The 22,735-nt window shown below is 40.8% G+C and overlaps 1 protein-coding gene across 1 annotated transcript; it reads left to right on the forward strand.

Annotated features, from left to right (window-relative positions):
* Nucleotides 1-10,774: 10,774 nt before the first annotated feature.
* LOC111272992 (uncharacterized) lies at nt 10,775-12,826 on the forward strand (the record flags this gene model as incomplete). The annotated part of the gene is given in 1 exon segment (XM_022854673.2): nt 10,775-12,826. A coding segment is annotated over 1 exon segment (1,771 nt), but the record flags the coding sequence as incomplete, so codon positions are not given.
* Between the last annotated feature and the right edge of the window lie 9,909 nt (nt 12,827-22,735).

Here is a 22,735-nt window from a genome sequence, read left to right on the forward strand (position 1 = left end):
GACAGTGCTAAGCAGAAAAGTACGCGCTCTAATTTAACCCACAGACAGGAAGTTTCCATCCTCAACTGGGACTCAATAATTTTGCAATGGATTTGGGTTCACCGTGCACATTTTACTTGTAACATATTTAAAACCAGCTTCCATTCAGTTCCAAACATTATAGAACTATCAGCGCTGGGAAACTTTGGCCCAAAAAATAGTCACTTGCACATGTGTGATCTGTCTTCCCTGCTTAACTGAAGAAAATAACTAATCTTAATCGTGTAGGGCATCTAGCTTAAAACACACGTGAAAGGTCCTGCAAATCTCCCTGAGGACCTTTTATCAAATGAGTTTATACTTAGGAGAATTTATGTTCTGCAAGTATGAAGGTCGGTGACTCAGCGCAGCTAGGCCTGTCAGGTTTCGCGAAGTTCGAAAACGTTGTTTTAAACCCCGAGATACGGGCTAGATGATTGCTAAAAAAATTAAGAAAAGGGACAATTGTGAAATAAAAACTCATAGTTAAATAATGCTTCAGTTTTCAAAACGCATGAAGAGAAATTGAATAGCCCGTGTTGAATTTTTCATAGTGGAAGCCTACATATTAAGAATGTCGTTAAAGGGCTTTGTTTGGATCACAAGCAGGTCATCGCTATCATTTCTCCATAACAAAGTTTTTCTCTCCTGTCGGAGTTCTGTTGTCGAATATTCCAGTACAAGGTGTCTACTTATTAGTAAAAAGAAAAATACTTTAACCATAGACCGTTAACTCATAGAAAATTTCGTCTTCTTCTAGAAAAATCTTATAGGCCCTTGCGATGGTTTATTACCATCCCTTACAACTACCAGTCGCATGAAATTAAATTGAACCCAACAGCATTTGTGTAATCCCATAAGCGTTGTTTTCTATTCAAAATCTGTCTAATAGACTTTTGAACGTAACGTTGCGAAATTAGCAGCGTTACCATATTCTAGTAAAATATAAGGAGCGTTGCACCTCTTCTACGGCTTGTTATTATGGATAAAAATTATTTTCTTATTGTTAATATTCACTGACGAGTAAGACTTCCTGTCCATCCTACGTATACCATGTGTAATGCATATATAGGTTTAACCCGCACCCTCAGTGGAAGGGGCAACGGATTGAGCTTGGCTTGACCTTATTTTCAAGGTGTGTCTTTCTAACCTATCCGACAAACATAATTTAGGCTAAATAGCCTTCCACAGTCAAAAGAAGAAAGATTACAGGCACGCTATTAAACTGTCGGACCAAATACCTAATATTTTTGATAATAATTTGATAAAGATATACGTACGCCTGAATTTTAACCTATAATTATTTCTTATATATATAGCTTTCAAATTCTCGCGCTATTTATGTTTTCTTCGAAAGTGACCCGTGTAGCCGTGTGCCGACGAGCAGCACGTCGAGCTATTTAAAAAAAACCATTTGCCTGCCTCGTGCACAAAATATTAAAGTGACGATATCTTTTAAACTATAGTTAGAACATTTGTTGTCATTCAAGATATTTATCATAGAGCCATACATGATAAATAATTAATTGTTAATATTTATTTTTCCTGGCTTTCGTTTGGTGCAGTAGTAAGTACTATTAAGGAGAGAACTTTTCGTGGCGGAGCGGCAAACTTAATGTCGTGCCCCGAAGACGGTAACATCAAAGAATAGCATGGAAGTAAAATGAGATAAATGAAGTCCGTTTGACATTTTTGAACGTGTATTCGAAATTTAGGACAGCTTCAATTGCATCGAATACCTTTATCGATTATCCAGCGCGTCTGGTGGCATCACGAGCTGTGACATACTTTTACTATATAATCATCAATAATTTTCATTAGCTTCTATTGAGAGTATATATTTTTGAGCCCCACAAGAGACTCGAAACGTATACCCCCATCGTGCTGTCCGACTCATGAAATTGAATCTAAATTTCAAGTATTTTGGTTGTATGAGACTTAAACTTCTAACGATTTGTTAGTCAATCGGAACTAAATCTAAAATGATCTAACCCCTCCCTTTGTTTTAATTGAACTTAGACACGGATGACAAGCAGACAAAAACCACCGTCCAATCGTTATTGTTTCAAATAGAAATTTCGACAGATACATGAGTCGCGTTTTATCTTGACGAGCATGCATCTATACGCATAGCTGTACGTGAATTTCTTTGTGCGATGAACAATCCGCCTGAATGTGTAATGTCTACTATAACTAATAATAACAACAAAAATAGAATGCGTTTGTCCGTATTACCGTGTGTATGGGTGTGCTTTACAAGCATTTACGCAACTGGACGGTGCCTGTCTCCCACGCTCTGCATTTAGCCAGCTATAGTTGCATGGTATACAATTGAATAATCACATTTACGCCGACATCAGGTCACGTCACTTGTGCATGTTCTAGGCAAACGTCCGCTGACGTGCCGCACTGCTTGCGTGCCTGCCTTCCTGTAACGGATAACGCGGAGTTGACAAAGACTAAAGCTGAAATGTGCTATAGAGTTCAACAGCATCTGAAGCATAGATAAATTATATATACGTATATATCTGGTTGCGTTTCAAAAATCATCGTTGCCATCATCAGCATAGCCGATCATGGCAAAGCTACACGTCCTTCGACGTTACTACGCGCGTTGGCGGCTTTTTACAACTGTCACCCCATCGGATTCTTTAAATCGTCCTTGAGACAAAGCGTAGTTAAACGCTACTGGTTGACTGCACTTATCATCTATAGACCCGCTCCTCCTAGCGCCCTTTCTCTTTGCCCCATACTATAATTCAATTGTTTGTTTAGTCCCTCTTATCCTTCGATGCATGACAGCAGCAGCAGCATCTGTAAGTTATTGTTAATAATTATAATGCTGTATACGAATAAAAGAGAAAGCATACATACTTTAGCAATGGCGATTCTCTATATCTCTCATGACATCGTAGGGCTCTAAGGAAACAAACAATTTCACTTATAGTTCCGAGAACAAAAAATTATTTAGCATGTACGAAAAAGTCTTAGATCCTCTTTCGCCGGCACCCCCCAATTTGCGCTCTTAAAAACATTGTTTTTCAACTTAACAGATAACATCAGAAGCTCTCTCATTGTTTTGAAAAGCCTGCGTCTCAATGTCTTTCTTGAGACCCCGTTAAACGACCTAACTTAACGACCATTAGAATTATGCGATTGAAATTCTTGCTCAACAGATTTCTGTATAATGACATTACCCCTGGAAGTCCCGTTTGCACGGATCTGAATGTAGATGTACGTTGGCGAAGACAAATAGCGACTGTCTGCAGTCGTGACACGAGGACACGTTGGACGTTGGAGGACGATATTGGTCAATAAACAATGGCGAACCCGTATCGTTAAAAGCGGATAGTTTCTATAACACGACGCATGCAGCGATGTGAACACAAATCAGCAGGAGTCAAACGTAAGCTGGACGCTCTACCGCCTTCCTGCCGCCTCAGTTTCTAGACAGTTCTGTCTGGGTCGCATCTTTTAATTGCTCTTTAGTTACTGAAGTAGCTACATGGCTGCTGATCAACAAAGCAATTAGCCAGATCTTTTCGGCAGCCAGCCATTGATATCAATGCTACCACCAGCACTGCCTTTACCATCAATTCGATCATTTACACTTTCACCCAATGCCAAATTGTCTGCTAAATAGGCACTCGCATATTTATCTCTTTTGACCACTAAACATCCGCGGACTCAGTCTTCGTCGATCTTTTCCATTTTTCCTCGCTAATCATTATATGCTACATCGTTTCGCGGTCTATCTGGTATAGGCAAACACATCGATTTGTCAGCGATGATCTGTGATACACTTGCGCATGGTTAAGAATGGCCCAATGTAACGACAGCCTGTAGATACCATTACTGCTGAGTTACGGAGGCAGGTTTAACTAACGCCATCTTCTGCGCACCTCGCCTTACTATCTCGCGAAAGGATTCTTGAGGTGTAACTAGGTGCTGGTTTACACATCTGTAGACGGCCATAACCACGTGCATTCTTAGACAGCTGTCGGGTTTCACTATGAGGCTATACCTCATTGAAATCGCTGATGGCGTGATGATTAGCGTGGCGCAACAGATTGAAGTAGCAGAAACGGCCAATACTAACATTATGATATGGTTGCTTTTCATATATATATATAGACCATACGTTCGGAATGTTCGGCTAGTGTCCAGTGTCATCACTCTGCACGAATTTCTACTGAAACTCATTTCTTTGATTGCCCAAGATCAACGGTGGACGTTGTTACTAGCCTCCATGCGACGTTGGAGTAGTACAATTAAGATTTCTACAGCCGAAGTGGAACCGTCACAATATGGATTAATTAGATTGAAGGTGCTCAAAAACTTATCAATGAGCTCGTTTCTGATGGTCCTGGCATGTCGATGCAGAGTAGTGGCATGTTTTTGAGAAAACTTTAGCTATGTTTAACTGGGTCGTCCTATAGTCCAATAGTTTTTTTTTTTTTGGCCACCTTTTGGCCTCTTTAGACCCTTCGATTTTTGGGACCTTTGAGCTGCGATTGGCCCAAAATGTGAGTCTGTTGGATTTTTTGTACGTAACGTATTTCAGTGTATCAATGTTGCTTGACTCACAGCTCCTATTAAAAAGTTATTCCTAAATTTAAGAGACGAATTCATAGTACATTTCTGTTTTGAGAAATCATTATTACATTTCTCTTTAGTAAACCTGGTCAGCTTGGCTGGCGATGATGAAATATATCCAGCTTACTCCTTCATGTACGTTTCATTTATCTACAAATATCGCATTGCTTTTGTTGCCAGAAGCTTTGTGCGCTGCGGCTATTTTTCCCTTATGTATACATTTAGTATGTATCGGATGGAGGCGACGGTGTTCAGCTGAATAGACGTCACAATAGACGATGGCGACAAAAACGAGACGTATTTGTGACAGTTGGAAAAGGTTCGAATCAGTGATTTAAATCGAAAAGGAAGACAAAATCAAGACGCTCGTGTAAAGTTGCTCGCGACATTGACTAAGCTGGGACGGAGAAACAACGAAAGCCGTAACGGCTCACCAACGACAACGACTGAAGGCAGGGGGTGTAAGGCGAGTGGCGGGGGACACAGGCGGCGTCTCCGCTAGAACGACTATAGCCAGCGTCCGACTTCGCGATGATAGAATACGTCTTCATTGATGGCTTCGATGGTGTCTCGCTGACAACTGCTGATGTTGATGCCGTTTTCTACTTTTAAACAACGCAACTAATGTTATCGACTTTAGTCGACATCCAACAATGCGTAGACCGTCGAACATTGGCGGTCAGTCAGCGTGTTGAGCATCGATTTTATATAAAGATATCAAACAATTGGCATTGCTAACGTAAGCAAGAACGCCAGCCGTATTAGAAGGAAATGACTGTAATCGCTAACTGCCGATCCGGATAATATAATGGCGATCATGTTGACTATGTGGACACATATACTCGTAATGACATCTAAACTATACAGTTATAATAGATAACTTCAAGTTACTATCGACAATAGCAAAATTTGTGATTTCTTATCCGTTCGTCATCATCACCGGAAGGTCATAGTTGACTTCTTCACTGAACCGCTGCTAGTGCTGGCTTACGGATAGACGAACGATATAGAAATGAATAATGTACTATAACTTTCTTTATTGACGCATACGAGAAAAGGACCTGTTTGGAGCTTTATGTAAAAGCAGCGACTTATGTCTCGGATAATTTTGGTTAATTAATCTACTATTATTATTAAATTAATTAACTCGGTTAATTAATAACAAGTTAACCACGTAATTTTTGCATATAGCTTGATAGAAACAACTCATTTCTAGATAGAGACCTAAGGATTATAACAACTGGTTGAACGTACTTAGCCATAATCGAAAATTACGACTATTGTAGACGAACTCCCTATAGTACTTTGACCGTATATTATACGTGTGTTTAACGTCTGACTGAAGTATAGCCATCATTCCCTGCTAATAACAAAGCATCGTGATCCTCAGCTAAAAATAATGGCCATATCTATCTCTTCTAATACGTCGCAGGGGGAATCTTTCGTCAGAATTCACAAAAACAAAGCCTTGACTTTGGAAGTTATGAATGTGTATCTAACTACGTCTTCAGCTCAGTCACATAAGACCGCTTAACAGTAGGCACAGGCAAGTCAACAAGTAACACAATGTTTGGAGAAAATTAGTATCCTTTAGTTGTCAGTTTGTAGATATAATATAATTTCATATCATCGCAATACGCTGTATGCGCAACCAAGGCAAACGAACTAGATGCACAGTGTTCAGATACAATAGGTATTATCTCGTGAGATACTCTGCTCCTCAGGGAGCTTCAATTCCATATCGAAGTCCATTGCACTAAGGCACTAATTGCGTCCAAGTTCTCAGCGTGAGTCAAACTCGGCACAAGGTAGCAACTGTTCCGAAAAACTTTTAAAAAGTATCGTGTCTATTGGTGAATTCAGTTTGTTCCAATCTAGATATTTTATTATAGGTCCAGCGAGCCCGAGATAGATTATCTGTCTATTTACTTATTCATTCAAAGGGAAATTTGTTTGTTAAGTACAGAAATAGCTTCGATTGAGGCAAAGATAGTTCACGCGTAGGTCACCCGAAACCTGCCGGAACTGAAGTATAAAGAGTCTGCATTTCGAAAATGTTCTAAACTGTAGGTTCTTTATTTCCAACTGAGTAAATTAATACACAAAGGGCGCGAATGGCCTTCCTGTTTCCTGCGCGGGATCGATTCGCTGATCTATTCGATAAATACAGCCTGCCTCTTAGAGTTTTCTTAGCACGTACCAAGGCACAGCTGCACTCTTATCACAATGAATATGCTTGCCGAGAAAGGCTGTCTATTGATGAATGCTAAAAAAGGAAATTTTTATAGTCCCTAGAAAAGGAAGATTGCGGTATTCATTTGAAAATATGGAAAAGTCTTCAGTGATGTTAATTCCTTAAAGTACGCCATGTGTGAGAATTTTACAAACAGGATGCGTCTTATAGTTCATTATATGTCGCATTTTGGCTCTCTGCCTTGGATAGTGAGATCTATTGGTTTTATGGGCTTCCCCTTAAATCAAATAACGTCTTGAGCAGACTGTCGCAAGTATATATCGTAGCCTTGTGTAACTTCTTTGTTACTTATCGCATGCGCTCAAAAGTTGAACGTAGTCTGTAGTTTGGGTCTTAAAATCCAACACCTACAACTGATGTTGGTGGCTGTAGTATTTAAGCAATATAAAGGTTAGTTTCTATATCACTGCACTGCCCGTAGATGTGAGCTAATCTAAAAAAGGGCCTGTGACCGCTGTACCTACGTAAGCTAGCTACTATCAAAGTTCTTCAAAATCCAGTTTTCCCCTGCCAACAACAACAACAATAAACTTACCTATCGTGTTGACAAGAAAAGACTCAAGCAAATATTAGGCTATTAAAATTTATCTGTTTTTTCTGTTTTTGGTGTGATAAGTAATTTCGATTGCAAGTTAATGCAGTATAAACAAGAGTCACGACAGGAACCGTCCGTGGACGCAATAAATCGATACAATCCGGCTGATTTACAAGGACCTCTTTCCCTATACCATCCTTTACTGCCATCTGGCCACACCGACCAAGCCTATGTTGTTGGCTGCTGGCGATGCCTTGTAATGTGTACTTCTAAGAAAAAAAAACACGATGCCACACCTTGTTTAGAAATCTGCGACTGTGGAAAACTAAAAAAAATACACATATATCATTCCCGGCCACAACCAAATCGATGCTGAAGTTGAAGTCTCAATAAATAAAGTAAGAATCCCAGGCCTATGATCGACTTCACTAGGCAAAAATACCGCGAAGTATATCGAAATATGAGTACTATATAATATAATGGACATTTAGAAGTGATTCGATTTATATGTAAAGTAATATGGCTCCAGCGCATCCTTGATGAGCACGGGCGCAATTGCTGCGAACCGTTTACACAGTCCTTTTTCTACGACTACCGCTAGAATAGCTGCATAGTCCAAATGAAATAAAGCAAATCTGAAGCAACGGCACACACGGTCCAGAATTGGGACCTTTACGAAGGTGGCAGCCTGACTGGTCGTAATCGAATTGATCATTTTCATTCGCTTTGTTGTCATTGTAAATACTCTCCTTTGGTATGGACGCTTCTCGACCCAGCTGGCCAGCCAGCACGGAACAGCGTTGGCATTCGGACCAATATGAGATTCTTTTACCCGGCTCTGTCATGCTCGTTTGTTCTCAACAATTTTCTCAAACAAAACAACAACGTTTTAATTATCAATAATAAGAACAATGTACCGTTTTTCACAAGTATCAGACTTAATGAGATTATCTTAGACGAAGTGTTGTCCGAACTTGTGAAAATGAGTATTATAGGTAACCAAGGCAAGAAAGATTTCATCTGACGATGTTGTGAATGGTTTTATTGTATGGAGTTATCGATCAAAGATGAAAGAACAACCCTTTCGAACAAAGCGGCGCCTAAGACCACAGAACAGTTTGGCCAAGTAATAGCACCATAGTGGATATCACTGAAGCAGAACGTGCAATGGTGTCAGCATAAAACAGAGCATAGACTCTGCGCGCCCTTCTAATAATAGTAATGACACGATGTAATGTTGCTATATACGTGCTTTTTTGATGTAATATACTGTTCTAGCATTCTATTAGATAAACATTTCCTTTCAGGTGTTACCTGGCGGAATTATGTTTTCATATTTTCGCTTGTCTTTTGTTGACTGGCATGATCGAGTACTTCGTACCTACTCATTCTACGTCTGTATAGTCCTAAACGAGCATCTATTCATATGTAAACTATAATATTTGACCTATTATAAGTCGGCGGTGCTAATCCGGCAGGGTGTCCTTATCCCACGGCCCTTATTGTTTTGCGTCCAAAGCGCTCAGTTTTATGTTGTGCTCTGTAGGCCTTTCCATAGTCTACAGGCACGTGCTAGGCAAAATTCCATTGCCCTTCAAGCCGATGTTAGTAGCGTAACTACCAGCTTTCGAAGTCGCTGGAGATGCCTCGCACGAGTCGTGGACCTATTGTCACGACTCCGCGGGTCTCCCACCGCCCTGAACATCGAATTACCGTGGTAGTATTCAGCGATCGTGGCTCTTCGTCTCTCGCAAGTTGATACACACTGCAGCTGCCTACGTACGCGCGTGTTCTAACGGAAATCACTCAGTCCGACAAAAACCATACCATCAGGGACAGAATAGTTTTCCCTGCATTTGGATGACCCTAAGGACATTTAGAAGACACCAAAGCCTCGGGTGTTTCACGAACGGGTCGTAATCTTTCTGCGCCACAACGGTAGAGAACGCCTTGTCTACATAAGAAGCCATCCACTTTTAAACCTCCTTGTAAAATACATTGATCAATGGCGCCCACCCGTGGATTGCCAGTTAATGTGTCGCAAAGTCGAAATCGTTGTATAGGTTCATTGTGATCGAGTGATTCGAGCAGGCGCAGTTCCCTCGGGCCTGCAAGTGCCATTGTCTTCTGTTTGCATATAATCTTATGTCACCCGACGAACCCGCCATAGGAGATTACTTTCGTGACGGTAAGAAACTTAAAGAGGACTGTTGATCTTGCCATTCCTCGAATGCTGCTCGACAACCCACAAAGCTCTAACATCGCAGAGAGGTCATCGAGCAAACATTCTGAAGGTCTTTTATGGCTTTTTGTAGGAACGAAAGAACTACTCCGATCGGCTAGCCTGCTTCGGCAGAAAGTGCTCGCACAGCTTTTCTTCAGAACTTTACTATTCATATATTTAAACTAAAAAAAAATAATATATATATATATATAAGAAGAATAATTCACCATATTTTATTGTACAGTGAATTAAATTCGCTATAATTGGCCTACCTATCGTGCCCTTATTCGATCCGCAAGGTCCGAAGTATCTCTAGCAGATATTCTAATCATCAGTGAATAAATAGGCTGTAAATCAAGCAGATAGAGAACTTTCACGTCTGCTGTTATAATAAAACGAAATGGAGTTTCACTTTAGAAGTAATACTTTCTCTATTGAGATCTTATGAAAAAGATGTTCAGTGCAACCGTTGCCTTTGTTTACTAGTTGTCTGAACTGAGCAGAAGCAGATAAGCCACTTTAATATTAATACCTACGTTGTAGCATACGCGATCTGCATGAACTATACTCTTGTACATATCGCCGCATCTATCAGCCCGATAAGGATTTTTTCTTTATTTTTTCAACTCCATAGAGAGAACTATAATATACTGCTAAAAAATCCACTCAAACACAAATAACATTACACAGAAAAGGTAAAAGAGGACATTACTGTCATTCTCTTGATAGTAATAATATTGTGGTTCAGTCGACCACTAAGCCAACTCCAGTAGCAGATTTCCGATTTTGCGTCACAGCTATCGCCGCAGATATCAGTATGCATGGCTTCATACGCGTAGTTGCTCAGCACTGCAGTAGAGTTACCTATTTAAACCACCGGGACAACATACGGTGCCCCCTAACTGTACAACCCGGGCCAAAATTATCTTAGTAGGTCTTGCTCCGTTCTTTTACAGAAAAGTAGCAGTTCGATTGTTGTTATTTGTGCAGATTCCTATGCCATGTGCCGTCGTCGACGTCGGAGTTTTCGAATTTTTTCAGGCGAAGTTCTCCTCTCCTATGGTGAGGATCAGTGGCAAGGGTAGTTTGTTGGGCATATTGCGCGGATTGATGGGGATGTACCACCAGCGAACTAAGCATGCCAGATCTGAGTTCCGTGCGTGCTGGTACAGTTGTTGTCTGTCATATGTGTGAATTAATACGTGGATTATTATCATTTAGTGAGTGCCTATTGGATTAACACCGGTGTAATAACCCCGCGGGCTAAGCAGATCCGGCAGTGTATAGATTACAGGTGGCCCAATAATGTACCGCATTGGTGATTTGTTGGAGTACTAGGGTATGAGCCTGAAAAGCTCTCCGAAAGGATAATGTGTAGCAAGTATCTGTAGTGCTGATGAGTGCGCTGTAAGACGGACTTCAGTAAAGATGAGCTTTATGATAACGGCATGCGTGCCAGCAACTACTCCGCGGAATGCTCCGCGTTCACGAAAACCTCTCGTAGTTGATCCAGATGATGGGGTCTACGAAGAATGTGTACCAGGCTCGCAGCTTCAAAAGCAACCGCCTCCTTCAGAGCCTACCGATGTGAATGATTACGCTCAAACCGGATGCCACCTTGGATACATTTTCAAGAGGACACTGCAGTCATGTATTGGACCAGCATCCGAAAATGACAAAAAGCTGAGCGGTGCATATACAAGCTACGAACGTCCGGAAGAAACTGAATCTATGATTCTGGACAATGCGCTCTTCGAGCCAAAAAAAGGAGGATCCAATTCAATCGGGTCGAATTCAAACTCGTCCAAGACATCTGGTATGACGTCTTTATCAAGTGGACCTAGCTCCGGAGAATCAGCTACCACTGGGCCTATGGCGAAGTTTGCAAGAACATCAATGCAGAGGAACTCTCTTTCAAAAAAGAACTTGTCTTCGAGTCAGAATCAACTACCGCCCTCTGGTAACCCAACGCTTGGCAACTATGCCCTTAGACAATCTTCGAGCCCTGAACTGGACGCTATTGTTAATTTGATGAATTCTGCACCTAGCTCACCATCACATAACTATTTATCGATAAATTCGGATGACTATGAGACCTCTGCTCCTCCGCAGCTTAATTTAAAGCCAAGTTCTGCGGTTCAAAAACGTCAAATGATGCCCACTAAACCACCAGAAAGGAATATTTTGCTACCTCCAAGTGGCAAACTTTGGGGAAGGCCCATTACTATGGATTGGAAGTCGTCGCTGCGAGATCCGTTTCGCAATAAGAAGAAATTCGCAGGTCCTGCTCTGGAGAAGGTCTACGAGCTTCCAGAGAAAGAAGCTCTCTACGACATTTCGCAGGATCTCGTGCTCAGTGATTTGGCTAGGGCAGCAAGGGAGATTAGAGAAGTAAAAGAGTTGCGAAAAGACAATAAAATAATAAGCGCTGACGATACCTATCCATTATCTGCGAACAATCCTGTCGGTGTGAAAAAGACAATAAACCATTCAATGGATGTTATGAGAAGACTAAATAGTTTTTCGGTAACAGCGCGTGTTTCGCCAGATGCGCAAATCAAGTGCTCTTCTTTAAGTACCATGATCGATCAGAGCTATCTCGACAACGTAATGTCCAGCCTGACACTGTCAGATAGTTCTGGTTCGCAAAAGCCACTGCTTTCGCTTGGCTCGAACAATGAACCGCTATTGCATCAACCGCAACAGCGAGCAGGCGAAATCGACATCCGCGATGATGGAATCATATATTCGATCGAAAAGGTCCGCCAGAAGGGCAAGCGGCCGGTAGAGATGAACCCTGTACCGTTGTGCGTACCTGGAATGCAGGGCTTCGTACCCCCGTATTGCCGTGTTAGCGCTGTGCGTGCAAGACGCGCTCTGATTAAGCGACATGGCTCCAGGACGTCGCGTGGCTCGAAAACGTACTCCGATACCACCTGGGCAAGTTCCGAGGCCCGGAGAAAACGTCGACTCAAACCGGCCAGTTGTAAGGCTCAAGATCATTACTGCCGCGATATCAAAGTTACCCCGTGTGTGTCAACTCTACGAAAGAAAAAGTCTGACTTTGAAAAAGCGCGTAAACGCGCTAATGTCGGAGCTAACAAAGGTCAACGCAAAAAAGCCTACGTTTTCAACTGGCTGTTAGTAAACCAAGGCGTGGTCGGAAACGCCACTGAGAAAGAACGCGCCCGCCGACTGGTACGTTAAGTAGTTAATTTCTTCTGTAAAAAATTTCGGCTTCTGATTTTTTCAACGCTAAGATGTAGCCTCTATTCCGTTTGGATGTGACGAACCATTTCGGTTGCAGCTTGTGCCTGTCAATTTATTGTGTATCCTCTGCAACTAGAAAAAGATTTGATTGCGCAGAAAATTACTTCAAACAGCATTGTAGTAAGTTTGAGATGAGGAATAAAGACGGGGAGCGCCAACTAGTTAGTTAAGGTCCCAATTAAAGTGATTATGGTATTACAGAGCTGCTCGGGTATGTCGGTACCCAGCCGCTATATAGAGATATACTGCAGATTGATATAGATTTATCATTGAGGCAATGTCACTAAGTAGTTCAGGAGCCCTGTTACATACGAAGAGTTGAAGTAGTTCAAAATGTGTATACTTATTGTCCATCTGAACACTGGAGCTTTTAAATTCTATTGAGCCCATCTTTTTTGGGGAGCAGAATAGTTTCTATAACGGATTGTTCGAATCTCTGTATAGTAAATGACGGAACCTGTAAAAAGTCCTCTACAAGCAGCATAAATGTTGGCGTCCAACGCGATGCCAACAATCACTGTCGTTCAGAAAAATGCTTCCTTCGCAGCTAGAAATTACTTCAATAAGGTATTTATTCCTTTCGAACGGCTGTACTGGCGGGTTCGACAGTATCTTAAGTACGGACTTTCTGCAATGCAAATTATCTAAGCTTTTGACGAAATAATATTAGCGTACATATTATCAGTAATACATTCACAATTTGTCCTCGTTACATAGGAGATCCTCTATCTTGTTGCGGGGGGTGCCAGTCTTTGCGAAAAAGGCAGCCTTTTATTAAGGTTATTGAATTAAATAATCTAGGAATGTGTAAGGCGGCCGTTGAAAGGAATATTCGCTTCCACACATAGTGTGAGAATATAATGAGAGGGCGATGCAAAAAATTAATATACGACTACATCTATGATTTTTAATAAATGAGGCCTATAACTACCTAATTTCTCAGACACGGATAACGACGATTTCCCATTTTTATTTTTCTTCATTTAGCTAGAGCGGCCCACCTACCATCGAACGGTCGCTTGACACTTGCTAGAACCAGTGCAACGCATCTAAGCATCCATGGTTTTGTTAGCCACTATCCAGCGCGACCGTTTATGTCCTGATAGAGTAGGTAATTTGGATGTAACGTAACAGATTACTCGATATTTCCCTGCCGTTACAGTGCTGACTTCGGCGTTGTAGACATCGTCATCGTTTATCCGTCCGTTGTTTTGTTCGCCCAGGTAACGCTAGAACATAAACGCTATTGTTAAACGTCACTAATTGCACACAGATAGATCTAGAAATGATCCGAGGAAGAGGCGAACACGACATCCTCCATGTTTCCACTTGGCACTCGAGCGAGCCTCCATCAGTCGTTCTGCCGCGTACACTCCACAGTGTCGATCCCATACTATTTCCTTTCGCAGATAATCTGCATTGAGATTCACGCGACTACAACTTTCTTACAGCTGATACGCGGCCTAGTTCGAGCATACCATCTGAACCTGCACGTCAACGCACGACGGGCTGATAATATAGGCAATAAGCTATAACTACTACCACATGGTTATTCTGAACTATATGTACAACGATGTATGCATATATATATATATATATATATATATGCTTGCCCAAAACAACGCCGCCTAAAGTAGTGAATGGAAATCGACGGCGTTCCATATGAGTCGATTCGTGTTCCCGTAGCCATAATCGATATAGGTATACACACATGAGAGATACGATGAATAGCAGCAGCTAGTCAAGTCTGTTTTATCGGACAAACTACATTCTTATACATATGCCATTGCGATATGCATATGAATTCAAAAGTACCAGAAATCCCTTATAGAGAAACCGGAAAACTGGCAAGTTGTCCCATTATACCCCAATTACCGTCTTGAAATTACGCGGCATTCATATGCCAAATAAGTGGGTGATGACAACATCCATTATAGTATATATATCTCTGTATCTGTCAGCGAAAAGTTATTAGCAGCGAAAAATCCTCACAATTATTACTAGTAGGAACGCCGACATTCATCCTTAGTTAACTTTAGTGCTTGCACTGAGCGTCTTTGACCTGCCTATAGAAATGTATAGAAATGATTGGTCTACGTTAATAATTAACGTAAACGCTTTTGCTAAACCATAGACTTCCACTGATTCATATCCGTTTTGAAGATTTGTACGACTAGCTTGGTTTACGGGCTTCAAGGTCCGATTGGCAGCGAAATGACAGCGACGCGGAAGAGATAAGGTCGATTTAGAGCTGCGTCTGCCACTCTTCATGCAGCACTCGATACAAATACGGAGGGAGCTGAAGCGTGTCCCTTCTTCAGATTACATTAGAACTAGCTGAAGATAGTATACCTAATGATGTTAAACTCCCTGTCACAAGGTATCCGCTATTTCGGCTCAAACAAAATGAAAACAACTGAGAGGAAAGCAAGGCGACACTGAATAAAAAGAAGATTAGACCAATCGTAAATAAAATTAGATTGAGGTGTGCGTTTTTGGTAGACAATTTTTGATGGCTGTTTCAGTAGTGGTAACATTGTCAGTTCCGCCACTGACATGAAAGTACTCCGTTGATAAATACGACTCTGCCGAGTCGTCCACACAGACACACACGAACACTCATTCGCTCACATACAAAAAGCTAAACAAACACAGGCTAGCGCCGTTACATGCTGACTTCGTGGAGGCTTCATACTCGCCATATGGTGTGATGAGGATAAGTGCCAGTTCCCTGTGTACCTACTGTTTTTTTAGACCCACAGACCAAGTTGGACATCACTGAGCTAACAAAAACAACTGATTACAACTGTAGTTGAAGTATTTTAATGTTCCAAGGGAGCTACAGCTAGGCTTCTGTAATAAACAGTGCTGGTTATCCATACGAGCCCTTTTGTCGTAACTGCCCATGTTATAATAGAGCATTATGCTGTTTCATCTCTCAGTTCGCCATCGCATTCGACTGGACATAGTGAAGCCACAGCAAACGGCTGAAAACCCATAATAAGAATGCGGCGTCATCGCTTCCGATGAACATCAAACAGTGAGGCAAGCAGCATTGTCGTTGCCTTTGCCAGCGTTCCCTTTCGTGCGAGTAAGGACGATGCTACATGTACTTCAATGAATAGAAACGATGGTCGTCTGGCTCTGGAAAATGGAGAGTAATTCTCGCAAAGTCATATCTTTGCCTCGAAGACTCAGTAAAAACCCTCAGATAGCGAAGAAGCACAGGCGGTAACGGGGGTTGCTTAAGCAAAGATGACTGAGGAAGACAAAGGCCATTCAGTAGCCATTTACTCACCGCAGTTTGGCTTTCGCGACTTCATCTGCTGTCGTAATAATAAATACAGTATAATCGCTCGCCTAATGCCCTATGCGAAAAGAGAGATTGTGCGAAGGTGGCCAGAGAGAGCAAGGGGCAAATGGAGAATTGAAGCAAAAGGAAATACCGAGTAAATGGTGAGGCATAGGAGCGCACTGGCGTTGCGGGGGTTACTTGAACGGCGAGTCTGCCAAAAGCAGCTGTTAAGAGGGGGAGGCCTTGTTGAGTAGCCGGAATCGTACAACGTGCACTATTTTAGGATTTACCCCGTAGCGTAATTTTGCTATGCGATCCGTTGGGCTCGACTATCCACTTTATTCTGGTCTCTTGAACAGTATTGAGTACGCAATGGTAAATCACTTACGATGCGATCGTCACGATGTAGTGCACGATTTTCAGCCCAGACGCTTTCTATTTGACGTACGGCGTCATACTGCGCCTATAGGTCGGTGCAATTCGATAACAGTGCTATTTGATTAGTAAGGTAACGAAGTGAGAATATAGCATTGAATGTATACCACCGTGTTCTTTATGGCAGCCGGATGTATTATGCAGAGAGGGATGAACGTTGCTTATGAACGTTGGCCTTTGTCCTATTGCTTCAATGGTATTTACGCAGAGAAGCCTGGAGCTCGGAAGCTACGAATACAATTGGGTAGCATTGGACTGTGAAAGCGACTTATAAGTTAAGTGCGCCTGGCGATACGATGTGATACTCATATCAGCCAAGCGAATACGATCGCCGTCGAGTCAACAAGATAAGCTGAGGCCTCTTGTTTGAGAGTCTTTATTAGACATTTGCTTACGTAACAGTAGAGTAAAAGTAATACGAATAAAAATTAACTAAAAAAAAAGTAAAGTAAGAATTCCTAAACTATTAAGTAATTTCTATTTATTTACGTTACCCATTTGGTATCCGTAGATCGTCATTATATCAGCGTATACATAAACTTTTAGCTCGTCAAGGGAAGACAAACTCAAATATTTTTACATAAGAGATGCATGTGGGAAACGCTTAACTTATCAAACATGAGTCTGAGAGCGTTTCAAAGTATTCCCCAATTTGCCCCTGGCACCCCGATAGCTTTTCGATGGTTAAGGCGGAACGATGTAACTATTTCTCTCTTTTTTTCCATGATGAAGATATACTGAGGAAATGAGTAATTAGTGGAAACGTTAAAATCATCAAGGCTTATGTAAGAGATCATGGTATAATTCATTACCATCATTTTCAACTTTATTAAGTCGTTTAGATTTCACGAATAATCTAGCCCTTTACTGCCCCAGTACAGCTGTTGTTTACTAATTAAGAGCACTAAATTTAATGTAAAACGTGCAATACATACTGCTATTCAATGTAGCACCAACTACAGTAGTACTATCATTATTATTGTTGTTGCTATTACTTTAATATTCAATGCGTATGTATTAGCATATATAAAAGTTCAATCATACTGCACGGAACTTCAGCACTCAACGCTCTCAAGAGGTCATCTCAAGAGGTCTCAAGAGAACATCTCTCACCACTTCATTTTTTAAATGATCCAAAAAAATTCTTAGATGTTTTTTTTACAGATACGACTATTACTAAATATATTCGCGTAATTCAATTGACGCTTGAGCGAACTGCCGAGCAGCTAAATCGAAAGGGCAAACATAACCATACCATCGCAATAAAGGTAGCAACTAGATTCTTTGTACTATGCAATACGTATGATTTACTAGGTCTCGTTGCTGTCATAGGAATTAGATGTGTGTTACTCCAGCTCGAACGTCCGGTTTCAAAGGCCCGATACAAGAATAATGGCGACACTTCGATAGCAGCGGTATTCAGTAGAGCAGAACAATGGAGGGCGGAGAGTAAACAGAAAAAGAAAAACACTTTTCGCTGGTCTTTCCGGTTTCGAAAGCATTCATTTGAGCCAAATCTTTTTCAGCTTTTTCTGATAGGAGCCCCCCTAAGGCCAATGGAGGCTTTATTATTGTCTGTTTGGTACGACAATTTCGAGTCGAAGTGGCAACCATACCTGCACATACGATGACAAAGATACCAGGCCTCTGATCCTTAGGTCTAAAACAATATAGTTTGCACGTTAGGACATCTGAGGATGTGCGTCGTTTTGGCATTACCCTACCTGTCTAGCAACGTACAAGATCAGTGATAGTGTAGGAGCAGTGCATTGTCAATAAACACTAACAGTGGTAGGAGCAGGTGGAAACGCTCGTTTTGACTGCGCGTTAAACCCAATGCAGAAAAAAAAAGGTGGCGGTGATGACACAAATGTACATTGAGCACAAGGGGGCATATACGCGTCCGTATGCTTACAAGCAAAGTCATACATTTATACGAATGAACACCATACATCTTGTTCGTCTTTCCATACGACTCTATAAATAGATTTGCTTGCATCTATATAAAAATTAGACCTGTTGATCCCGCCAGTGGCCGCACAGTTGTGAAAGCTGCTATTATCGTCGCTTCTGTGAGTGCCGTTTTTAAATCAGAGTAGCTGTTAAGTCAACTGACAAGCTAGAAAACTGAAACTTATGACGGATGTAGACGAAAGGAGCACGGATCGAAGAAAAGTATGATTCTACCCACTCTTCACACGGTTCGAGGTTGATGCAGCGTTCCACCGCGAATTAAGGTTTTCGCTACGGCCAGAAGACGACGAAGGGTTGTCATACCGACGACGGTGGCTTTATATTGATTGGCGTCGTTGCTAGTTGACGTGGACTGAACGGCTGACCGCTGGTGGCTGTAGTAATTAGTAACTGAATTGTTTTTCTTTCTTAAATAAACGTCTCGTAAAAACGCATCTTTTAAATTATTTTTTATACGAAAACGAAGCTGATATATAACAATCTTAATATAATAAATTTAGTGAAAAAAAATGTACCAAACATTGATCGGTAATACTGACCAAGTTTCGAAGTATTTGGGGAATAGGATTTTACTTCTTTTAAGTCAGCAGTATGAATCAACAATACCATTATTCCAAAGACTCTTCGTGCAACGACTGCGTCCACATCTGTTTCGATGTTCGCGTAAGCTATAATATCAACATTACTATTTCGTATGATCTACACAAATCTTATCGCGGAATAAGTGAGGTACTCGAGAGATAAGCAACGATTTAAACGAATAGAACATTTGTGAGTAAGAAGTCATTTGGAAACTAATCAAAAGACATCTATATCTAGAGGAAGTGTTATGCATGACAAGCCTAAAAAAGCCCTAGTGGGATATATATAAAAATCTTTGGCGAAGGCCTCAGGGTACCATACGACAGAACAATAGATTAGCTGAAGAACAATCATATTCAGTACCGATATGGCAGTTTGTGATGCACACACTGGCCAACTATAGATGTGTTGTGGTTATGACTTTGAGGTCCCAAACTTTCGGATGCACTAACTTCTTTTACAAGATGATATGCAGGATGTAAATATAGAACGCTGTCATTTTTATTCTCTTATTTATGATCTTTTAAAGTTGCTGGCAAGATAAACTATAGCAGTTGGTGCAGAACTTGTGATGTACACCCGATAGGGTAACATACTTCTGGCTTGCGAGGAGGGAAAAAGGTCAGATGCTCGCGATTGATCCGGCGCAGGGGCATTGAACAAAAGCTAAATAGCTTTGGCAGGCCATTTATAGTTAATTAAATAGTTCTCAAGCTATTTTATTGAATACGTATCAAGTTGTACCAAGTAACAACTTTTTCAGGCAATAACTAACCCTATCAAACCTTATCATTCTTAAATGTTAAAGAAAATTTTTTCCTATTAATTTCGTGATGGTGCTGTAAGCTCTTCAAAGCCTCGAAAGCAGCCAAGGATAACAGGTGAGCATTGTTAGGTAGCAGGGACGCCTACTATTGTACTGCTTCCGCATAATATTGACCTGCTGTTCAACGTGGTTTAACCAGATCTGTATGTGACTGATTCACGCTATGTCAATGTTGTTACGCTTATTACAGTCATCAGCATTATTGGCATTTGGCTCTGTCTACCTTCCGTGCAGGCACGCAGGCCAACGTGACAGGAAGTCTAACCTCATTCACAACCTATCGAACTTCCGTTGGCCTGATCACTGTCAGTGACTAAGCATGGATAAGGTTATTTTTACTGTAGGCAGAGGATATAGCCTGCATTAATACTGATCTGTATTTTTCGATGGTGCAGTCGATTTGGAGCTTATTTGCGGGTAAAACAATTTCTCCAAGAGGACCCTAGACGACACCGACATAATCGAGTGAATAGTCACGTAGGCAACGAACATCAAATCGCAAGCTGAAGTTAGCTTCATTCATTAATAGTTTGAAGTTAATTTCTAAAACTTTTTCCCTCTAAATGATTCTCTATTTTTGCTAATCTGGGTTGGAGGTTATCAACTGTCCGTTGCAAAGATCCATGTAAAGTACATTGTGTTACTATAGAAGTTACAGCAAATTGAAGTTGATGTCACGTTTTGTAAACATTACGTCTATACATGCATTAAATATGCCGACGGTTCACATGGTGGCAGCCAACCATTCTTTGGGTTTACGGTGCTAAAAACGTATTTCTACTGTAGTAAATATTGGCTCAGGGGTGGCAATGGAATGAGAAGAGCTATCGTTTAGGACGAACTCAACGTCGTGTTTCCAGGGCTGCTAACAGGTAGAAAAAAACGGCGACACCATGGGCGTCATTAAGGGTTTCTAATGGTTTGACGTGTCAACGTCTTCCTCACGTGCGTTATGGCTGTCGTCCCTTTGGATTGATGGCGCGCGGCAGTCCGGTGGATGACAATGGACATGGTCATCTTCGTAAAAGCTGCTACGATCATGCGCATTTGGTTATCGCAAATTTCGATCGCAGTATATCGCTTTGTGTGCAAGTGCGCAAAGTACTTTAAATGCTTGCACACATATACGTAAAGTCGACTAATGTAAAATGTGATGACGATGTATGAAGGTAATCACAAAAACAACGACGGTGGTTTAGTGATACGTATAGGCGAACTGCTACATTCACTAGCACTGCTTGAGTCATCATTGGTTCCCAGCCAAGCAATCATAACGAAGCTGATAAAATTAACTGATTAATAGGTACCTAGTTTAGTTCTAAGCCAATAATAGGATTAATATGAATAAAACCTATCCCGATGTATCCGAGTGTAATTTCTAATGAAGCAGTCATAGCAGCAGAAGGGGCAGACAAACAGACAGGTAACAGATTGTTGCCAATAGCCCCCTAGCAGTTACTACAAGGCCTTAAAAAAATACTCTTGTATATTTACATACATACACAAATATTCTGTTTCCAAGCAGTAATACTGTACAACAGGATAAAGCGTGTACATTGATTCGATCTTGTTTACCCTGAGACACCTCATTGACGTCTCTAAGGATCAATCAATAGCAAAAAAAAATACACCGTTGGGAGGATTTAGTAAATTCTACGTCAAAGGATTAACGACGACAGCAATGTAAACAAGACACGCTGATTTGTCACAGCACTGAATGATAACAAAAATCAAAGAGAAAATAGAAGCGGGGAAAAGTCTATTTTGGTCAGTGAATCACATTTTTTTAGAAAGCTTAGTTGGGCTGGGTCGAAACAAGACGAAATTTGCTATCTAATGCTGATCTTTATACAGATATATGTGTAAATGGTTATAAACTATATGGAATAGTGGAAAAAAATAGGCTGCTTTTATCTTTTACTTTATTCTTCATTAGACAAAAAGAGAGTCTATTCCCTAAAGTTTAGTTACATTGCGGAAAATAAAAACTATTTGCACAGAACTGGTCGGAGATTATTTTCAATTGATTCTTCATTGACGTATCGAACAAAAGTTTAAACGAATACCTCTGAAGGGCTCGCAAATTAATCATCATATGAAGTCATAAGAAAGTGAACTTTACCAACGTTTCAACGTACAAGAAAAGGCAAAATCGAGAGACGTCGTTAAGTAGCTAACTGTCAATAAATAGTCTCCCATAATTATTATGAGATAATGGAGAACAAACAAACACATTATTTGAGCAGTCCTATATAAAAATTATGATTTCTTTTCTATATATATATATATAGGTGTATAAGAAAAATCTTATATAGAAATTATTATTCGACCAATAGCGCGGAATAACGTACTGATTTTGATCAGGTGGTACATTTTTTATTGTTTAGAAACTCTCGGTGTTTTCGGGGTAGTAAGCCTCTACTTAAATAGTTTTATTAAACGCCATTAGGGTATCTAGGTAATGTAATTTACCAGATGATTCTACTGTGCCTCTTTAGCCATTGATCATTCCACACCGTTCGTTGTGAATTCGTAATTAATTCTAAACACGCTAAGCAGCTTGTTAACTGAAGAACGTCATAAATAGACGTCAAAATTATAATGGTATAGAAAAAAATGTCCTTCTTTAGCTAAGCTAATTTTATAGCAGTGTTCATCAGTGAGGACCGGACATAACCCTGGGAGATGTTTTAACGTAAAACACGAACTATAAATAAACAAACTAT

Source organism: Varroa jacobsoni, unplaced genomic scaffold (assembly GCF_002532875.2).
Source record: "Varroa jacobsoni isolate VJ856 unplaced genomic scaffold, vjacob_1.0 contig04172, whole genome shotgun sequence".
Lineage (NCBI taxonomy): Eukaryota > Metazoa > Arthropoda > Arachnida > Mesostigmata > Varroidae > Varroa > Varroa jacobsoni.